General features: G+C 42.2%; 1 protein-coding gene across 1 annotated transcript; it reads left to right on the top strand.

The window, feature by feature from the left end:
- Window positions 1-102: 102 nt before the first annotated feature.
- EAF1 (ELL associated factor 1) lies at window positions 103-18,237 on the top strand. Its single transcript, XM_053265015.1, has 6 exons — window positions 103-236; window positions 1,904-1,998; window positions 3,116-3,252; window positions 5,707-5,876; window positions 12,005-12,223; window positions 13,770-18,237. Exons 1-6 carry the CDS (start codon window positions 134-136, stop codon window positions 13,814-13,816), a joined length of 771 nt encoding a protein of 256 aa, XP_053120990.1. The 5' UTR covers window positions 103-133; the 3' UTR covers window positions 13,817-18,237.
- The last annotated feature ends 1,970 nt before the right edge of the window (window positions 18,238-20,207 follow it).

Below are 20,207 nucleotides of genomic sequence, written 5' to 3' on the forward strand. Positions count from 1 at the left end.
CCTGCCCTTCCTCGCGGAGCGCTTTCCCGGTTACACGCCGCCCGCCCGAGCCCGGAAGGGAAGGCGAAGGAAGGAGCAGCTGAGAGGGGCGGAGGCGGCTCCGGCTGCCGGTGTCGTCGTCGTCTGTGGGGCCATGAACGGCTCGGCGAACCCGCTGCTGGACAAGGAGGAGCATCCGCTGCAGCTGGGCGAGAGCTTCGAGCGGCATCCCAAGGCCTCTTTCCACACCATCCGCTGTGAGTGAAAAGGACTAGGCAGAGGCGCCGCTTCGTGCCGGGGTGTCAGTTTAAAAGTGGAATGAAAAATACCCCCGTGTGGCCCCGGCCGACTAGCGAGGCTCTCGGGCTAAGTCGAGCAGGCGGGCTCTCTTGTCTCCTCCTGCCCTCCAAGAAAGAAGGTGGGAGCACAGGAAGGCCCCATTTTCTTCTCAGCCTCCTCCTTAGGGTGGCCGGGCCGGCCTCCCCCCCCCCCCGATGCTCTTGCGCGTTTAACACTTCCAGAAATGTAGCAAGTGACGCTTTTGGGGTGGCACCGACCGCTGGTGAACTTACTCCTCGTGGTTGAGGCTAGATGTTGGCCCTGTTCAGATGTCTGTACAGATGTCTGCACACGTGTACACATGTTTGTGTGAATGGTTTTACCCGTGTTCATTTCAAAAGAGTACAAGTCCCTCAGTTTCATGGTACAGATAAGAAGACTGCTGAATGTGTGTTGAACATAACTTGTAAATAACTGCACATGTGTTCAGAGCTGTACATGCATACACTACAGAGGACTGGTTTGGAAAATAACCCACTACCATGTGTGATCAGGTCCGTGATGTGCTGAGAGTGCATTTGCCCTGACATCGCTGGAGGATGTCCTAATGCACTTTCGAGGTGCCCCTTACTTGCGGGAGTGGGTGTACACCTGAATTGCCCCTCTGCACAGACTTCAACTCCTGTTTAAACACGGTTTTGGAGCATGTATAGAATGGCAATTAAGGGACACCCCAAAAGTGTGTCAAGATGTCCTCCTGTGACAACAGGGTAGGCATGCTCTTGGTGCCTCCCTGGCCATATTGCAGGTGGCAATGGGCTATCATCCAAACTGGCCCAGATTGTACATGTGTTGAACATAATGTGTGAATAGGGCTGTTGTCACCTCCTAATTGTTAGACATCAAACTGCTGCTAAAGGGACAATGACAGCGGCCACTTCAAATTTGGCAATCCTGCCTGAGCATTTCCCTTGGAGAGATATTAATTGGACAAACTGCCCTCCTGCATCCCTGATGTGAAATCCCATTCTCTTCCCACTTGCACAGTTCATTAGTGTACATTTACAGGGTTTTTTTTTCCGAGACAGAAGCTGTGTGTCTTTTAACAGCTGCATGTGAAGCTGAACTGATAGTTAGAATTGCCAACTTTTAAATCTGCCCGCATGCTTTTAACAGTAGGCTGCAGTCACAACTTTTTCTGTTATACAAAGGAGCAGGGCCAGTAGAAAAGGTCAGGGCACCTGACTTTTATGTTTCTACGAACAGACATGGACACACTGCTGCATGTTGTGCTGTTTTTGAAATCGGTTTCAAAATTTGAGTTGCATTGCAAGAGCTGCTGTTGGTGGAAGTCGGGGAGGGATATGTCAGAAGTTCCTTTTGGCCACTGCAAAGCAAGAAAAGAAAAGCTCTGTGGACTGTGGATGACTATCAAAACAACTTTTAAATTTAAAAAATGTTGATGCGGTAATTGTTTTTCTGAGTTCAGACACATAAGTTAGCATTTGGTTTCCTTTCCTCAAGGATATTTTTATATCCACTGCAGAAAAAAGTAAAGAGGGAGCAGAGTTAGTCCCAGGTGGATGTAAATCATGAATCTTTTAGAATCCCAAACCTATTTAATTCCCGTTTTTGTCCTCTCTAGATGATTTCAAGCCAGCATCTATAGATACGTCTTGTGAGGGGGAGCTTCAAGTCGGCAAAGGAGATGAAGTAACCATTACATTGCCACATATTCCAGTGAGTCAAAATGCAGACGCTTTCTTCTGAATTATGCTTCTTATGACTTTTGCTCTGATCTCTTACACTCTGTGCTTCAAAGGGACCAAGAACAACTTATAGCTAGGGCTGATCTAAAGTGAGATAACAGCTTTCCCTGGTCTGTAGGGCCAACAAAATGACATGCACATTTTGATAGGTGGCATAATGGCTGTTTGAAAATTCTATTTTTCTCTCTGGCAACCTCTTTCTACATAGGTGTTAGATCTATGATTATAAAGCACTTCCTTCATAGTTTAGTATAATTCTAGACCAAAGTACACTTCACCAGTATGGTTGAAGCCCAAATTTGGAAATGCATGTTTTTTTTATTATTATTATTATTATTATTATTATTATTATTATTATTATTTTATTATTATTTTGCATTTATATCCCGCTCTTCCTCCAAGGAGCCCAGAGCGGTGTACTACATACTTAAGTTTCTCCTCACAACAACCCTGTGAAGTAGGTTAGGCTTAGAGAGAAGTGACTGGCCCAGAGTCACCCAGCTAGTATCATGGCTGAATGGGGATTTGAACTCAGGTCTCCCTGGTCCTAGTCCAGCACTCTAGCCACTACACCACGCTGGCTCTTTTAGAAGTATGTGCCTTCTCACTGACTTTCATAAAATGCATTGTTACATAAATGGGCATTTGTTAAAAGGATGTTGACTTCAGAAACAGAAAATGGCATTGGATATGACAATATATTGATTGTGTGTGAATTTGTTCAAGTAGTGGTCTGTCTGTAGGCAAACTAGATTGCTACCTATTTTGTTATTTGAATTGATTGTCCCAATTCAGAAGCTACTGCATGAGTAACATTGAAAAGAGAGAGTTACATATGTAGATACTGCTGCTTACATAAATACACAGAAACTGTTAAAATGTAGTTCAGTGGCCACATTAAAAAGCACAGCTTTACATACTAATAGGAAACCTACTAAAATATTAAACTGCTAGCTTAGAGATGAAAGAGATGCATGTAATAAATGTTTGTGCTTCTTTAAACATTGCAATTAAGAAGTCAGTTTTCCTTGGCATGAGTGTGTGTGTGGTCAGACTTAATTGTAATATGTGTCTTTCTTTAACATCAGGGTTCTACTCCTCCCATGACGGTGTTCAAAGGAAATAAAAGGCCTTACCAAAAGGACTGCGTACTTATTATCAACCATGACACTGGGGAATATGTGCTTGAAAAACTAAGCAGCAGCATTCAGGTCAAGAAGACAAGGTAAAAATGACTACTGTGAATGCATAAGACCCATTCAAATATGGAGAAACAGCTCATAATGCAGCCCTTCTTGAATGAGCTGCTTCAGGTTGTAGGTGGCAGATCATAGGCATAGAATGTTCACACAGTCATTAATTGAGTAGGACAAGTGTCCTGCCCAAGTTTGGGACTGTGTGCGCTCTAGTTTTGTGATTGCATGCAATTAAAAAGTGAGGTAGGAGGCGGAGGAATTGTGTACAGGCATGTGGCTACAGTGAAGCATGGCGGCACGAGCATCCTCAGGTTGCCCGCTGCCCCCAAGCTCTTCTGGGGGCCACCAGAGGCTCACCTCCCCACACACACTTCCACCCAAATATCTGGGGGCTGCTGGATTGATGCTTGCCCTCTGTTCTCCCCTGCCCACCCATAGCCACTACAGGGAAACCTTGGTATTCGCAGGGGTTCCATTCCCAGCTAGTGCCACGGATACCAAAACTGTGAATACCAGGTAATTGGGGCTAAGGAAGCGTGGGGGTTAGGTTCCTAAGGTGGTGGTGGGGGTCAGACTAAAATGGTGTGTGTGCGTGTTAGAAATTGGCCAAAAATCAGGCAAAAATGGCTAATTTTTTTTAACCATTTAAAATTGCCATGTATGGCAGCAGAGGCGTTCACAGCAGCAGGGATTGGATCGGAGGCGGCACATTTTACCTTCTAAAATTGCCGCAGATGGTGGGAGAGAGGCGGCCGCAACAGCGGGCATTGCAGAAGAGGCAATGAAGCATTTTTCCTTTTAAAATCAATACGGAGGCAGCCACAGCAGCAGGGATCATGGCGGGAGCAGCAACAGAGACTCTTTCTCCCTGCAAGCCTCTCTTCCAACTGACCACACAGTTTTCCAACTGACCATCTGGAGGCCATTTGGGGCCTCTTTGAGCACGCACATGTGCTCAGGCCTGTGCCTCACACACAATCGCAAAGCAGAAGTGTGCGCAGCTAAATACTGGCATATCATAAAAGAAGGCTGAGTAGAACCCTTCTTCCTGGCTTGCTAGCTTTTCCTGTGTAAAAAGTTGAGGTTTTTTAAATGGGGAAGTGTGGAATTTCACCTTCAGTCAAGAGGTACCATGCAGAAAGGACTATACCGTGTGCTGCTTCCACATATTTGAATTTGAATCATCCCTTAGATAGGTTGGTTTTAGAAATTAATTGAGGCACAATCCAAACAATGTTTTGCAATTGAGGGCCATAGATGCATTGGGATATTTGAACTTATGCATACCCTTGTCAGGGTATAGGTGTAATTGGGTGTTATTACAGGAGAACCTCGTTTATATGCGGATTCTATATCTGCAGTTTCACATGTTCACATGTGTCTAATTGACACCTGATTTCAGTATCTGCGGATACTAAAGGATTAAAACCCATGTATCCGCATTTGCTAGAGATCAGTTGCCGAGGTCACTTTCTTCCTCCATTTTGTCACCTGGAGCCATTTTGTGGCTTGTTTCTTTGAGAAAAAAACACTTTTCGCATTGCAGTTTGGGGGGGTATTTGGTGGTCGGGGGGGGAATGCCTGGGCACAAGGAGACCCCATGGAGCAAGGTAGAGTGCTTTTTGCCACTGTTTTGCTGCTTTTTTTTGCCTCTCAATAAAACAAGCATTTTCAAGCAATTTCTTTTTGTTTGGGGGGCATTTTGCTGTCTGGGGGACATTGCTGGACACAAAGAGACCCTATGGAGCAGACTACAATAGTGTTTTTTTGTTGTTGTTGTTTATTTTTTGCTGTTGGGGGGGCACTTTAGCAACTTTTTTGTGCATTCTGGAACCTAACCCCCTTTTCCCCATAGGAATAATGCCTCCTTACTCATGGTTTCATTACAGTGGTAGGCAAAGAACAGAACCCCTGCGAATAACAAGGTTCTCCTGTACTCAGATTCTGTTCTTGGAATAAATTGTGCAAAAGTGCATCAGTAATAAGGATGTGCCTGAAACATTTCGGAGGCCATTATGGAAGCCTCCAAAACCATTTGGCCACCGGGTCTGTTTTGGCTTTTGGAGGCAGCGGCAGTGCTCCCTCCCTGCTGCCCTGTTGCCGTCCTTGGCCAGAAGTACCGGGCGTGCGTGCGCCTGTCGCATGTGAGCACGTGCCCGGCAGATGGGCACACATGCGCCTGGTACTTCCAGCCGAGGATGGCAACGGGCTGGCAGGGAGGTACGCTGGGGACTTTGATACAACACAAGGGACTTTGATACAATGGAGCACCGGCGGGGGAAATGCAGCAGGAGGGGTAAGTGCACCCTCCCCCTCCCTTAAAGGAGCACCCCCACCACCTCCGGAATGCGGAGGAGCGGTTCTAGGCACATCCCTAATGTAATGTTGATTTTACAGAAAATTTGGGCAGGGTGAGAGGGGCAAGAAACCAGTGTCTGAGAAATCAATGTATGTTCAAGGCATTATTGTCTTATTTGCTTCAGAGCGGAAGGCAGCAGTAAAATCCAAGCTCGTATAGAACAGCAGGCTGCCCGAGCCTCCCAACCTTCTTCCACCCAGTTCAGAGCTCCTACAAAGCCAGCAGCTGGTCCCAAAACTTCCCCATTGAAAGACAACCCTTCACCAGAGCCTCAGCTGGATGATATTAAGAGAGGTATGAGAGTAATGTTGTGCTTCCATTCTTAGCTGAGATTATTTAATGAATCCCATTTTGTTTTCTTTAATATTATTTGGATTGTGTGTTCAAAACAATTATGGAATTGAACTGACTTCAAACAAAATTGGAATTGTTCTAACTTCCAGAGAGGTAGCCATGTTTATCTGTTGCAGCCAAAACAACAAAAAGTTTTGTGGCAGCTGAAAGATTAACAAATTTACTTTAGATTCTGTTGAATTGTGTTGATTTCTCACTGTGAATAATTGTGGCAGTATTTGCATTGGAACCTGCCTTATTCAGCTAAAAGTTGTTCCTCTCCCAGAGACATATCTAGAGAAAATAGCGTCTAGGGCAAGCACTGAAATTGCACCCCCTGTCCAAACATCTGACACTTATCTTTTAGATAACTTTACCATAATATCAGCTAAAAAATACACGTCAAGCTTGTTAATCTTTTAATATTTCAAAAACTATTTAGCAGTGGATGCAGCCAGACCAAAAAATGCTGGAAAACTACAAATTTCAGTATGCTGGGGCTCATGAAATACCCAAATACTATGTGGAGGTGTACTTGGAAAACTAAAGAGAAGTGACTGTCTAATTCTCTACTATGCATTGTAGCATCACTATTACATAAGTTGTAAAAATAAATGGAGAATTTGACTTTTCCCAGATACTCTGAAAATAATTAAAGGATATGCAGAGTAAACTGTGTCACTGCTTGGAATGTATTCTAGACTTTTAGAAAGACAGTTAAAATGAGAGAAAGAGAGCAAGAAACTCCCAGTGGGCCTTAATACTAAGGATTTCACACTGATTCAAAGACAAGCTCACCATTAATAGCCATATTATTAAGACATCACATTTAACTCACTTATCACAAGAAGCAAAGTAAGAGGAAATGAATACAATCCTAGCTCATAAGCTTCAGCTCAGTATTCACAAGCCCTGATTCTCTGTACATAGTGCCAAACTAAATATGTGTATAGTGACTTATATTATATTAATTTTTTTAAAAAAAATTACCTGTAGCCCCTTCAAGGGGCTTCCTAAAGGCCATGGGGGGGTGTCTGAAAAGGTTCCCCCTCCCACCACTGGGCTCTAGGGCCTCGCAGGGACCATCTGAGCATGTGTGATGGCCATTTTTAAAAATAAATTTTATTTTTTAAAAATGGCCGCTGAAAACAAAGTGGCCACCGCGCATGCTCAAATGGCCTCTGCGAGGCCTGGCATGGCCTAGGGCCTCACAGAGGCCGTTTGAGCATGCGCGGTGGCCATTTTGTTTTTGGTGGCCATTTTTTAAAATTTAAAAAAATGGCGCCCCCTTCAAGTGGCGCCCGGGGCACGTGCCCTGCCTGCCCTACCCTAGATACGCCCCTGTCCCCAAATGAGAGGTCAAAAAGATGTATTTGATCATTTATAATCCTAAAATCCCAGTACGGAGGTTGGATCCACTGGCAGTTTAGTTCTTTTCTGTTTCTATGCAAAATGGATATTCTGTCTACAATTATTTTGTTTTGTTTTGAGGAAATAAGTTTACATGAGTTCTAAACAAATATTCATCATTCAGTCAAATAATTATGTATCAGTGTACAAACTGACTTTTCAAATCTATTACATATTTTGAAGAGTTAATTTGTAGATGTGTTTGTGCAGAAGAAAGTCATACTTTCCAATTACTTACAGATACCAAATTTTGTTTACATAGCCCTACCAATGAAATTAGCTGAATGAACTACTTTTTACACTGGAATATACTGAGGGGAGGATTTAAAAAACTTTTCGTATTTTGTAGCAGAAATTCTGAATATAATCCTCAGATTTTAAATGTTATTGTTCTGAACAATAACAGTATTGATCAGTAATCAAATCAATAATTCAAAAACAGCATCATGCCCAAGAAAATCAGAAGACCTTTCTCAGATTCAAATTTGCTATCAATGGTAATTGGTCATTAAAACTAGTGATTGAAATTGAAATCTTACAAATTTCAAACTGTTTGTTTACTATTTTTTTCTCAGCACATTAATTGGATGTTCTATTACATATATTTACTTTTTTGAACTTGTCTATAAGTGTAATCTATGCAAAATGACTTCGCCCAGTCAACAACGGGCTTCACCTACTAATTTTAGTATTTAAGCCTTATATTTTGGTAATCTATGTGAAAGAAGTTGTGGTAGAAATTCCTGGCCACAGTGTTTGTTGTTTATTTTAAACATTTTAACCCACCTCTTGACCATAAGATCTCCAAAGCTGCTTATAAGTCAAAACAAGACAAATATCACAAATATGCAAAATCAGCATAAACTGTGGGTACAAGTACCTGCATAGATACACAAAAGTAATTAGATGCTGCTAAATGCGAGGGGGAAATAGAATTTTAAATTGACTGCTTAAATGATCAAATGTCAGTGTAACTTAGGGAATCTAATGTTTCTTTTCAGCTGTTTTATTTATTAATTGTTTATGTAAAACATTTACACTGATTAGTTAATTTATCATTTAAGACTCTGATAATCACTAAATGCAAACAACTTTTGTTTTCTTATCTTAAGGTGTGCTTCTTGTTCAGCATTAGGGCACATATTAAAACTGTATCAGAGGCTAGAGTGCTGCCAAGGATTGCAATCAATCATATATAATTTTTATTGGTTTTTTATGTGTTACATATTGTAGGGTGCTTTTAAGAAAAGTAAATTTTGACAGAGAGTTTAAAAGCACACACTTTGATCACAACTTCAATAAATTTAAGGCATAAAATGTTTTGTTTTAAAATATTGGTTGACAGCCGGACTAAGCTGCTTATGAGAAGATTTATTGAAATGAATTAGAGAAGTTATGGCTAACTTGTCCCACTGATTTCAATGGGACTGATGATATCATCAGCCATTGTATATAGGCCATGAAATAGCAGCCTTTCAAAAGGAATTCTAAGGAAAAAACACTGTACTATCAACATCATCATCGATCACTGGATATATTGTAGGGGTTTTAATATAAAAAATTGCTAGTCCCCAGTATAGCGCCCCCGCCCCCGGCTTAAAAACACCACCACACTGTATTTGAATTTGAAACACCACCATCTCTGTACTTGTACATTCAAGATTCTAACAGTTTTCTCCTGTTTTCCTTCTGGAACAAATATTGTCCATACAATATTTGGAGTTAGGCAGTATATAAATTAAACTAATAATAATAACTAGCTTAACCTGCGCAGAGCATCTGCGCACTAGTACTTGATTGCTCCCCTCACCCCCGGCACAGCCTCCTACCTCCAAGATCTCTCCACCCTCACCTGAGCTGCACTCCTCCTCCTCCATCCCATTGCTTCCATCCCCCTCACCCCTCTTGATCACTTCTCCATCTCTTTACTCCATCCCCCTCACCTCTCTTGGTGGCGGCTGCAGTGTTGCTGGTGCCTATTGGCCAAACTGCAGCCTCCTATCACCAGAGACCTCCGAGCCCTGCTCTGCTCCTCCCCATAAGAGCCCTTCCTTGCTGCCGCCACCACCATGGCCACTCATTCTCCTCAGGCCACTGACAGGGCCGTGCCCATCCCTTACCTGCCTCCGCCAATGGCCTTGGTAGCCCCAAGCAGCAGTGGTTGACTGGGCCATTCCTTGCTGCCGGTGCTGCCATGGCCGCTCACTCTCTTCAGGCTGCTGACAGGCTAGGCCCTGTCCCTCGCCCTTGTCTCTCTTCCCCTGCCTTCTTTTTCTCTCTCTCTCTCTCCTCCACTCGCTCTTCCTCACTCTTCCCCATCCTTCATGTTCTCTCTCCCTTCCTCCCTCCCTGAGTTAACAGATCTTGTTCATCTTATTTCCTCATTTAATTCACACAACGGCAGCCTCCTTCTCCTGAAGGGGCTCTTTCCTCCCTCATGACCCCTCTCTTTGCAGACCCCTGCCCACTATCCTTTTATTATTCCTCTCCTCTACAATCAAGAACATCTTCCGACCAGTAACAGTTGCATTCCAACTGTCTTTAACCATCACAGGGTTCTCCTCCTTAACTGCATGTGGAATCCCTGAGACCTTGGGTTAGGGCGGTATAGAAATGTGTTAAATAAATAAAATAAAATCCCCACTGTCCAATCACCATGGTGCCACAGGCTTCTCTTCCCTATCTGCTTATGAAATCCCCACTGCCCGATCAGGTGCTTCTACTTGCAAACTCTCGCAAGAGCTGCGACGCACGGGATTGGCCACAATATGCCTTAGAGCAAAGTTTCTTAACCTTGGGCCCCCAGATGTTGTTGGACCAACTCCCATCATCCTCAGCCACAAAGGCCATATCTGGAGGTGATGGGAGTTGTAGGCTAACAACATCTGGGGGCCCAATGTTAAGAAATCCTGCCTTAGAGAATTAATAGCAATAGCAATAGCAATAGCACTTACATTTATATACCGCTCTATAGCCAGAGCTCTCTAAGCGGTTTACAATGATTTTAGCATATTGCCCCCAACATTCTGGGTACTCATTTTACCGACCTCGGAAGGATGGAAGGCTGAGTCAACCTTGAGCCCCTGGTCAGGATCGAACTTGTAACCTTCTGGTTACAGGGCGGCAGTTTTACCACTGCGCCACCAGGGGCTCTTAAATTAAATATACTATCTGACCGGGCACAGAGCATCTGTGCCCCTAGTTCTCCCCGACTCTCCCCCCGCCTTCAGCCCCTTCTCCCCGACTCTTCCCCCTGGTGTCTCTGACACGCGCCCGGCCTGCTTCTTCCCCCCCTCCCACGGTTTCTGGCCGGCTTTCAAGCCAGCCTGTCCACTCCTGCCGCCACCTCCTCTTCCTAGTGGCCCAGCCACCTCCTCACCCCGCCGGCTGGGCCCGCCACCACCGCCTCCTCAAGCCGGCGTGGCTTCGCCCACCATCTGGCCACCATCTCAGGCTGGCGCAGCTTCACCCTCCATCCAGCCGCCTCCTCTGGCTGGCAGGGCTTCGCCTGCCAGCCAAAGTCAGGAACTCTCACAAGTGATGCCACCACTCTTGCGAGAGTTTGCCACATATCCAAGACTGGCCCGTCTTGGAGAATTAATTAGATTAGATTAGATAGATAGATAGATAGATAGATAGATAGATAGATAGATAGATAGATAGATACAACAAAATTGATGGACTGGTTTTGATAATATGAGGTTTCGTGAGCATTTTAGGGAAACCAGTGTTTCCAAAGGTCAAGCTCTTCCTAGTAAGCCTGCTAAAGATGTCCAAAACATAATAAAATCTAGCTCACTTTTATTTGAACTGCAGACACTGGAGATGGGGAATACATATAACCCCATTTAGACTTTATTACATACAATTTAATATTTCCTGATATGAGTATTCAATTATGTTGTAATCTGCAGCATTCATATTGGAGTGCTCGTCATAGTAACAGAAGGAAGTAAACAGATAGCAGATCTGTTAAGGAGTCATCTTGATGTGGAATCCTACAACTGTAGGTTGAAAAAGAACTGCCATAGACCACTTTCTCACATATTATTGAAGGGAAAAATTGACGGGCAATGCATATATTTCTAACAGATAGTAGACCATCTGCAATAAAACCAGATTTTTGAGGTCCATCTGGATTTGCCAAATCCAAAAACAAACCCAATATAGTTTCCTGACCACATTATAAAAACTTATCTGCTGTGCTTTTTGTTTTTCATTTGGATAATGTTTTATTGTTTTCCCTTTTGTCTTTCTTTTTAAGCCACCTTGTGGGGAAAGAAGGGCAAAATGTTTAGCCCTGATCAGACATGATGTTGTATGAGTACATATGTGTTTCTATGTTGTATGAGTACATATTGTATGATGTTGTATGAGTACATATGTGTACATATGAGTACATATGTGTTTCTGTTAATGACTGTAGCCTGCATTCATGTTAAAAGTGAACCTGGGTCCATGCCCCTCAAATGCTTGGTACAGACAGGAAATGTACTGCTGTAGCTGCATTCAATATAGCATGTAAACAACGGCACCTGTGTGCAGTCCTGTATCTTTACACTCATGCGAGTGTTGAACATATGTATAAATGTTATGAAGATGTGCGTGACATTCAAAATCATACCTCATCTAGGCACCTGTTAACCTACTGACCTCTCACAAACATCCTTTCGTTTTAGAGCTAAGAGCTGAGGTTGAAATTATTGAGCAGATGAGCAGCAGTAGCGGCAGCAGCTCGTCTGATTCGGAGAGCTCCTCTGGGAGTGATGATGACACCTCTAGCAGTGATGGTGATGAGGCTGCGCACCCTTCTCCTTCTCAGCAGTACAACAACAGGAATGTGGTTGCCAATGGTACCAGCAGGCCACAAGGAAGCAATCAGCTCATAAACACACTCAGTAAGAGAGTTTTTCTTCTCTTCTGCAGGAAGCTGTTGCAGGACATGGATTTTCTAATAGTCAAAATACTCAGTACACACTGACACGTATAAACAAGTCAAACACCTTTTTTAAAACTAAAAGCAATTTCAGGAGAGAGGATCCAGAAGAGCAAAGCAGGATGGACCCTTCTTAACTTGTTCGCCACCCACCATTTATCCGCTCTAAATCCCCTTCTCCTGAAATGGCTTTTCATTATAAAAACAAACCAGTTTCAGGCTCAGGTATACACATCACGGGTAATATATACTTTGCCCATAACTGAGTGTAGATAGTTCAGTAAGTTATCTTGTCAAGCATGAATCATCATAGGCAAAAGTTTTTTTTCTTTTCTTAAATGAAACATTTTTGTTAATCTGGTTTTGAGCATTCGTTTATGTTGCAGAGATTTATTCTAGAAGTCCCTAATAACCCATTGACTTTACTAAGCCTCATAGTGGGTTGTGGGGGGAGATGACATCAGTCTACTTGCCATCTCTCTCCTAGTAACTAAGTGCTGCCGTTTTTGTTTTAAACATGAGGAAGTGCTTCATAATCACAATCAATCTAGATTTCATGCTCCTTTTCTGAAGAAAGCAGTGAGCTGCATTCTCTGATATCATTTCACAACTTAGCATACCTCATCTAGGCCAAGTACAAACACAGAGCAGGTTCCATTCAAGTTTTTCAAGCTGCAAATTGCTGCCAGTAATGAGCACAGCTTCAGTTGTTGAACCAAGTTTGCAATGAGGCATATATTGTTGGTTTTATATAAACAAAGTAATATCAAACCCAAGCTGAAAGATGCCACTAGGCACAAATGAAGTTGGTTTTCCACTCCGCTGAGACCAGTGCCAGTTGCAGCTCCTTGAATCTTGAGCTAATGAGTACTGGGCAAAGGCCCAGGGGCGTAACTATAATAGGGCAAGGGGAGACAGTTGTCTGGGAGCCCACTGCCTTGGGGACCCCCCAGAGGCAAGTCACATGACTGACTCCCCCAGCCACGCACCCGCCCGGGCTTCCTTCAGTTGTATTCATCCTCCAAAATTGATGTGAGTGTTAAGACCTGGAGCTACCAGAACAGCATGTCTTTCTCTAGTACCATTAAATGACTTGCATCGTCCACAGTTTACAAAACCTTTTAAAAGATAATTTAGGATGATGTTCTATTGTGGCACATAGGTGTGTGTTATTACTATGCTTTTTGTTACCACTATTCAGCCTCATTTAAGATTTATTTACTTCATGAGCTGAGCTTCAGTAAGGGGGGGCCCATTTTAAAATCTTGTCTCTGGGCCCACTCCAGCCTTGCTACACCCCTGCAAAGGCCAGAGTAACTACTAGAGTTGCAGTCGTAACTGTACTTACCTGTTATTAAATCCCATTGAAAGAAATACACTTAGGATCAAACTGTAATATGTTCCAAAATTGCCCCCCAACTTTTTTCAGTGTGTTTGAGGTTAAATACAGTAGTTCTCTAGCAAGCTAAGCAGTAAAGAAATAATTTAACTTCCCTTTTTTTAAACAGGAAATGACTTGCTGTTGAGTGAATCTGGAAGTGACAGCGATGATTAGAACGAGGTTCCTCCAGGAGTTTCCAGTTGGAGATGTGTAAAGATGCAAGTTTAGTGGGCAGTAAGAGTGATGTCGATGTGAAAGCTGGTTTGGGATGTGACTATAGAAGTGCAACTATAAGAAGTGTGTGACCATTGGTGGTGGTGGAGAACCCATAATGTTCCAGAAACAAAGGCTTATAATCTGTTTACTTTTTGTATAAATTGTGTATGTTGTGTATATTCTTTTAAAGTTTTAAATATATGTGAATATACTAATGTAATACTGTTATCTGTGTTCTTACAGGCTGATTGATACTCTGTAAAGTGTAAAGGATTATCATTTCTGTGTAATCAGTTATGACTTCTGCTTTTAGAAGAGGTCCACCACGCAGTGTAAGGAAAAAATTGTTTGTAGGGTATATCTGAGCCAAGTTTAAAAACAAAATAGGAATTGGAGTGCAAATGTGAAATGAGACCTAGTGGTAAGAAGTGATACTGCATTTGGGTTTGCTTAAATGTGAATAGCCACTTGCCTGGTTGCCTGTGATGAGCAAGAACTGCCTCCTGGCAAGGGAGCTTTTGTAAACTGGAAGAGAATTGGTTCTTTTTCCATTGGGCCTCAATGTGTCACAACTGACTGACAGATATGTGTGGGCTGGTAGGCTAATGGAACCTTTCATAGGCTAGTAATTCTTATGGATTTCTTGGTAAGTCTGGCTTCAGGCTTTACGAATGCCTTTTTATTGTTACTGAGAGCTCATATCATGATGAAGTTTTAATATGGTAGTTCTAAGGCATAAAAATGCCTTTTTAGTACTTCCACATAGGAAATTCTGCTATCCCATCGTACACAAGTCTGCTGCCTGTAGGCATTGCAGAAACCCACACCAGCCATAACTTGGTGTTGCATAAACATGATGAAGCAGACATGTGTAAATGATCATAGGCCCATTCACATGTTATGTTCAACACTCGTACAAGCGTATACAGGTACAGAACTACACAGACACAATCATTCTCATGTTTTGCCGAACGCCGGTACAAAAATACGCTTTCTATCTGCACCATGCATTTGTATCCAGGTTCAGTTTTAAAATAAACACAGTCATTCACATAAACATGTATGAATGTACAGACATATGTACACTCGTATAGCATAATGTCTAAATCTGACTTCTAGACCTCTTCAGACATTATAACTTTGCCCCATTGTAGCCATGTACAGCAGAACAAAGGGAGAGGGCCCCACCCCCGTCACATCACTCATGCGCACCCTGCCACTCACTGTTACAACTGGGCTTGTCTGAAGAGGAGCTTCAGACAGAGGGGGGCTTGAAGAGTCTCCCAATCACGGAAGCACCCACCATCACAGGGAGGGCTCTGCCATCTTCAGGCAAGCCCCGTTGTAACCGTGAGCAGTGTAACCGTGAGCACACATGAGTGATACAGCGGGAACCGGACTTCCTCTCCCTTCGCCCCACTGTACACAGCTACAGCATGGTGAAGTTATGCTGCCTCAGGTTTATTAGGATACATGAAATTTCTCACACAGGAGTGATCCCTGTGTTTTAGAAATTCATCTTCTTTTCCTAAAATGTGGTGAAGATGGCATAGGAATGTTAAGTCCCATAGTTCTTCAAAATGAGAAACAAAGATATTGCCTCATATAGAGGAAAGTTACTCATTGCATGAGTAACTCATTGCATAACAGATCTTGCTTATACAAAATTATCAGTTTTGCCCTTTAACCTGTAGCTCCGTTATAGAGCATCTGTTTTGCATGCAGAAGGTCCCAGGTTCAATCCGTGGAATCTCCAGAGAGGGCTGGGAAGGAAAGGACTCCTGCCTGAAGCCTTGGAGAGCTGCTGCCAGTCAGTGCAGATGATACTGAGTTAGATGGACCAATGGTCTGACTCTGTATAAGGCAGTTTCCTATGCTTCCTTATTAGCTGCATTGATTGCACCAAATGTATGTAGTGTGCAGAAGCTTGCCTAGTGAACTGTACAACAGTGGCAATAAAAACCAGAAACTAATTTTAAAATCTTCTAAAATATATCAGATTTTTTCTTAGTGAAAGGCAGGGATGCAAAAATCCAGGTGTTCAGTAGCCAGTGAAAACTAGAAAGTTGGGCTTGGCAGCTGACACCAGGGCTTCTGTAGAGATCAGAAAGCAGATTTCTTCTACTTGGGCTCCAGGTTTTTCCAAAAGTAGTTGTACCTCTAGTCAAAAACCATATCAATCATGAACATTTTGAAGATTATATGGAAAAATGGAAGAGGTGGAATCCTCTTCCACTCAGTTAAAAATTCAGAGTTCCATTTAGTGTGGTGTAGTCTAGCGTTTTAATTTCACAGACTGGGTGTGTGTGTGTGACTCTGTGTGAGTTGTTTTCTTAGGAAGAAAAGAGATGGAGAACTTGGCAGAGTATTCTAAAATCTTAATTATTTTTTTAGATTAAACTGATTTAAGTAGATGCATCTGTATACCATTTTCTATGTGGCTGTACACACATTTTTAGAATTGTTCAGTTTCAAAATAATGTTATGTGCAGGGCTGGCCCATCCACTAGGTAAACTAGGCAATTGCTTAAGGCAGCAAGCAGGGAGGGGTGCTGATAACCAGGGTCACATGCCACTCAGCAAGCCAGTGTGGGTGCTCCCGTTGGGGAGGGTGCACACACTTCCCATCATATGGGTGGGCAAACGAGCAGGCATTCCACATCCCTGTTGCCCATCTGGCCACCCACTTGCTCTCCTCACCGCCTCCACCTGCTGAGGTGAATAATAATAATATTTTTATTTTATTTTTATTATTATTATTATTATTATTATTATTATTATTATTATTATTATTATTATTATTGCCCGCCCACCCATCTAATTCAGGAAACAGGGAATGCCTGCTCACACACCCACCAATGTTCCCTCTAACAGGGATTCCCAGATGTTGTTGACTACAATTCCCAGAATCCCCAGCTACAATGACTTTTGCTTGGGGATTATGGGAGTTGTAGTCAAAAACATCTGGGAATCCCTGTTAGAGGGAATACAGCCACCCACCCCCTTGGACAACAGGGACTATGAGATATTCATCCAAATGAAGAGAGCTCATAACAATAGCATTTGGGGAAAGTTCCAGTACAGCACAACAGCATGCTCTAAGGGCCTTTTCTAATAAGGAAGAGATGGGAACCTATCGACCGTAGGAGTAACCCTGTATAACTAGTGCCAGCACAGATGTGTAGCAAATGGATGGGAGAGATTGTAAGAGGGAAGTAAGGCAGAACTGGACAACTTTGTCCTGCTTGCCTTCTGTAGAAAGTTGCTCTAACCATTGTTGCAAAGGCTTGTGTCATAACAGCTACAAGTAAGGATAGGACTGAGTTGTAAGGCCTTCATTGAATGCCTTCCCATCGCACAAATATGATGTGGACTGTAGGAAGTCTAGTGCTTTGCTATATCATAATACAGCTATAACACATTACATACCATGGCATATACTATAAAACACATTGCGTTATATGGTAGGGAGGTGATCATACTGAATACTCATCACTTGCTTGACTTTCTAATCCAAATATTGAGAGAAGTCACCAGAAAGTCATCCATACATTTGAGAATGTTTTTCTCCAGTTCCAAAGGCTATTTAGGCATATAGACAGGGTTGTGTGATTTAGAATCATTTGTGCATGATTCTGCACAAATTCTGCAAACGTAGAATTAGGATTGGATGTAGTATTCAGCTTCTGGAAGAATCTCAGTTTTGTTTCTAAGCAACTTTCTAGCCCTTATGGGTGCAAAGATAGGCTTGAATGTATGCTGCCACTGCTTGCTGGCATCTCAGGTCAGAGGGGTGTTCAATAAGATTTCCAGTGGGGAGGCGGGCAAGGCTTTAGTATTCTACAGAGCTCCTTATCTCTCCTCATAACTTGCAGAAGAACAGATTAGGTAAAATAAGCAAACATGTATTTTTTACAAATACATATAACACAACTTGTATAGATTGAATCATGGGATTTGTTTAACTTTGGGAGTGGTATATACAATAACCTTTAAACTCCAAAATCTAGAGGGAGCTTGAGATTGTACAGCCATACTTTTTGTATAGGAGGGGTTGTACTGGATATCTTTCTAAAAGGAATAAGCCCCGTTTCCCATAAGCCACATATCACCCAATCAAGTTTAAAAGGCAGGAGGACCACTGAAGCAATCAAGAACAATTTCAAATATTGGAGGAATTAAGACTCAAGTAGGAGTGATGCAGAACTCAGATGTACAATACACTATTTTTGATGCAATTGTGCCTCATATTTATCTGCATCATTATAGTCTAGACACATGTATGTTTACATCTATGTAATATATATTATAAATACACCTTGTAAAATTTTGTAGGGTTTTTCTTTTAAATATTTTATTTAAATAAAAAATTAACTTCAGCAGCACAAATTGTGTGCTTTATTTCTCATGGAGCTTTTTCTCCCTCTCCCATAATACTACAACTCAGGTTACTCAGTAAAACTGATTGAGACTGTTTTTTTGTTGTCTTCAGAGCAGACAAAAGCAAGTTCTGTTTTACACAATGCATAATCATCTTATAGAATTCACTGCCTGAAGCCATAGTGATGGCCACTTGCTTTGTGAGCTGCCCAAAGAACAATTGTTATAGGGCAGCTAATTTATTATTAAATGGCTTTAAACGTAGATTAGACAAATGCATGGAGAATATGTCTGCCAAGCATTTCACTATGATAGCAAAGTAGAACTGCCAAATCCAGAAGTAATATACCTCTGAATCCCAAACATTGGAGACAAATGGAAGGCTGGATTGCTGCATGTCCCACTGCTATTGGAAACCGAATGCTGGACTGGTCCTTGGTCTGACCTAACATGGCTGCTCTTACGTTCTTACAAGTCATGAAAAGAAGTTTGGCTTTGTACTGATTATTTTTAAAATTTTATTTATTTACTTATCTATGCCACCTAATCAAAAAATCTCTAGGGAGCTTACAAAGCAATTAAAACAAATAAATTAAACAGAGATTAAAACAGACCCAATTAAAAAATTTAATGGAGGGTTGTTACAATTTACAAAATCACTGGTTGATAGCCTGACTAGATTCATTCGAGGAAGTCCCACAGAAATTAAAAGGAAATTATGCCTTCAGAAATTAAAAATTATCCCACAGAAATTAAAAAGAAATTATGCCTTCACTACATAAACTTAGTCGGGATGTCAGCTACTGTCAGCCAGATCACAAACGCAACATGAGGTACCCAAGGGAGAACTCCCATGTGGCAAGCATATCCCTCTTCACTGCAGTGTTGGAGACAGTTCTGTCCTCACACTGCAAATAGGTTTGTGAAAATGTCCCCTATGCTGAAGTGAGTCAGGAAGCACTTTATCTTGTAGGAGTTTAGGCATCAAGGTTCTTGTGCATACAAACAGCCACTGAATTGGGGCCTGGGATGCTTATGTGGCTTACCTTGTCACAAGAAAATGCCTACAGGATAATCTACAGAATGCAGAAGATAAACTCATTTTGGCCTGGAATGATAATTTGTTATCCAATTAGAAGATGACCCTGAGTTGAAGTAAACCCCCTTTTAAAAATATGGGTTAAATATAGGTTATACTATATTTCCCAAAAGGAAGAGGTCCCTGAATTTAAGATGCCCCCCCCCCAAAAAAAATTCAGCTTGGGGGAAAGCTAGTCTTGGATTCAGGTAAATACAGTATATAGTGTGTGTCTGCACACGTCACCCCATCCCTATGATTTAATCTGCACTAATGTTTTTGTCAATGGCACAGCTGGGAAATGACTTGAATAGCAAGCCCTGCTGGTATGTTTCCCAGACTATGAGAAACTGCTATATCAGGCAGCAGCGATCTAGGAAGATGCTGAAAGGCATTATCTCAGACTGTGCGGGAGATGGCAATGGCAAACTCCTCCTGTATTCTACCAAGAAAAACCACAGGGCTCTGTCACCAGGAGTCAACATCAACTCAAGGACACACTTTACCTTTAATGTTTTTGTCATGCATTGGTGCACTTTGCAACACACACATCTGGTATCTGATCTGCATTTTTCACAGTGAAACTACACCAATTTGAAGAGTAGACTTCCCTAAAGCAGTTTACAGCACAACAAAAGCACAAAGATCCTGAAAACTGAATGTTTTGGCTGTCATCTGTGGGTAACACTTATAATGTGCTTATGTCTTCTCTTACCTTTCTTCTTTGCTACTTTCCCCCTCTGTGTTCTTGTTCAAAACACAATACATATCAGCCAAAAACTTTTACTCCGAGTGTGTGTGCACACATGCATGCAAGTGTGAGTATGGGGCAGGGTATATGTCCATGTCCTGTTTATTTATTGAATTTTATTTTATCCTATCTATTTTATT

The sequence above is a fragment of the Hemicordylus capensis genome, chromosome 6 (genome assembly GCF_027244095.1).
Source record: "Hemicordylus capensis ecotype Gifberg chromosome 6, rHemCap1.1.pri, whole genome shotgun sequence".
In the NCBI taxonomy this organism is placed as follows: Eukaryota; Metazoa; Chordata; class Lepidosauria; order Squamata; family Cordylidae; genus Hemicordylus; species Hemicordylus capensis.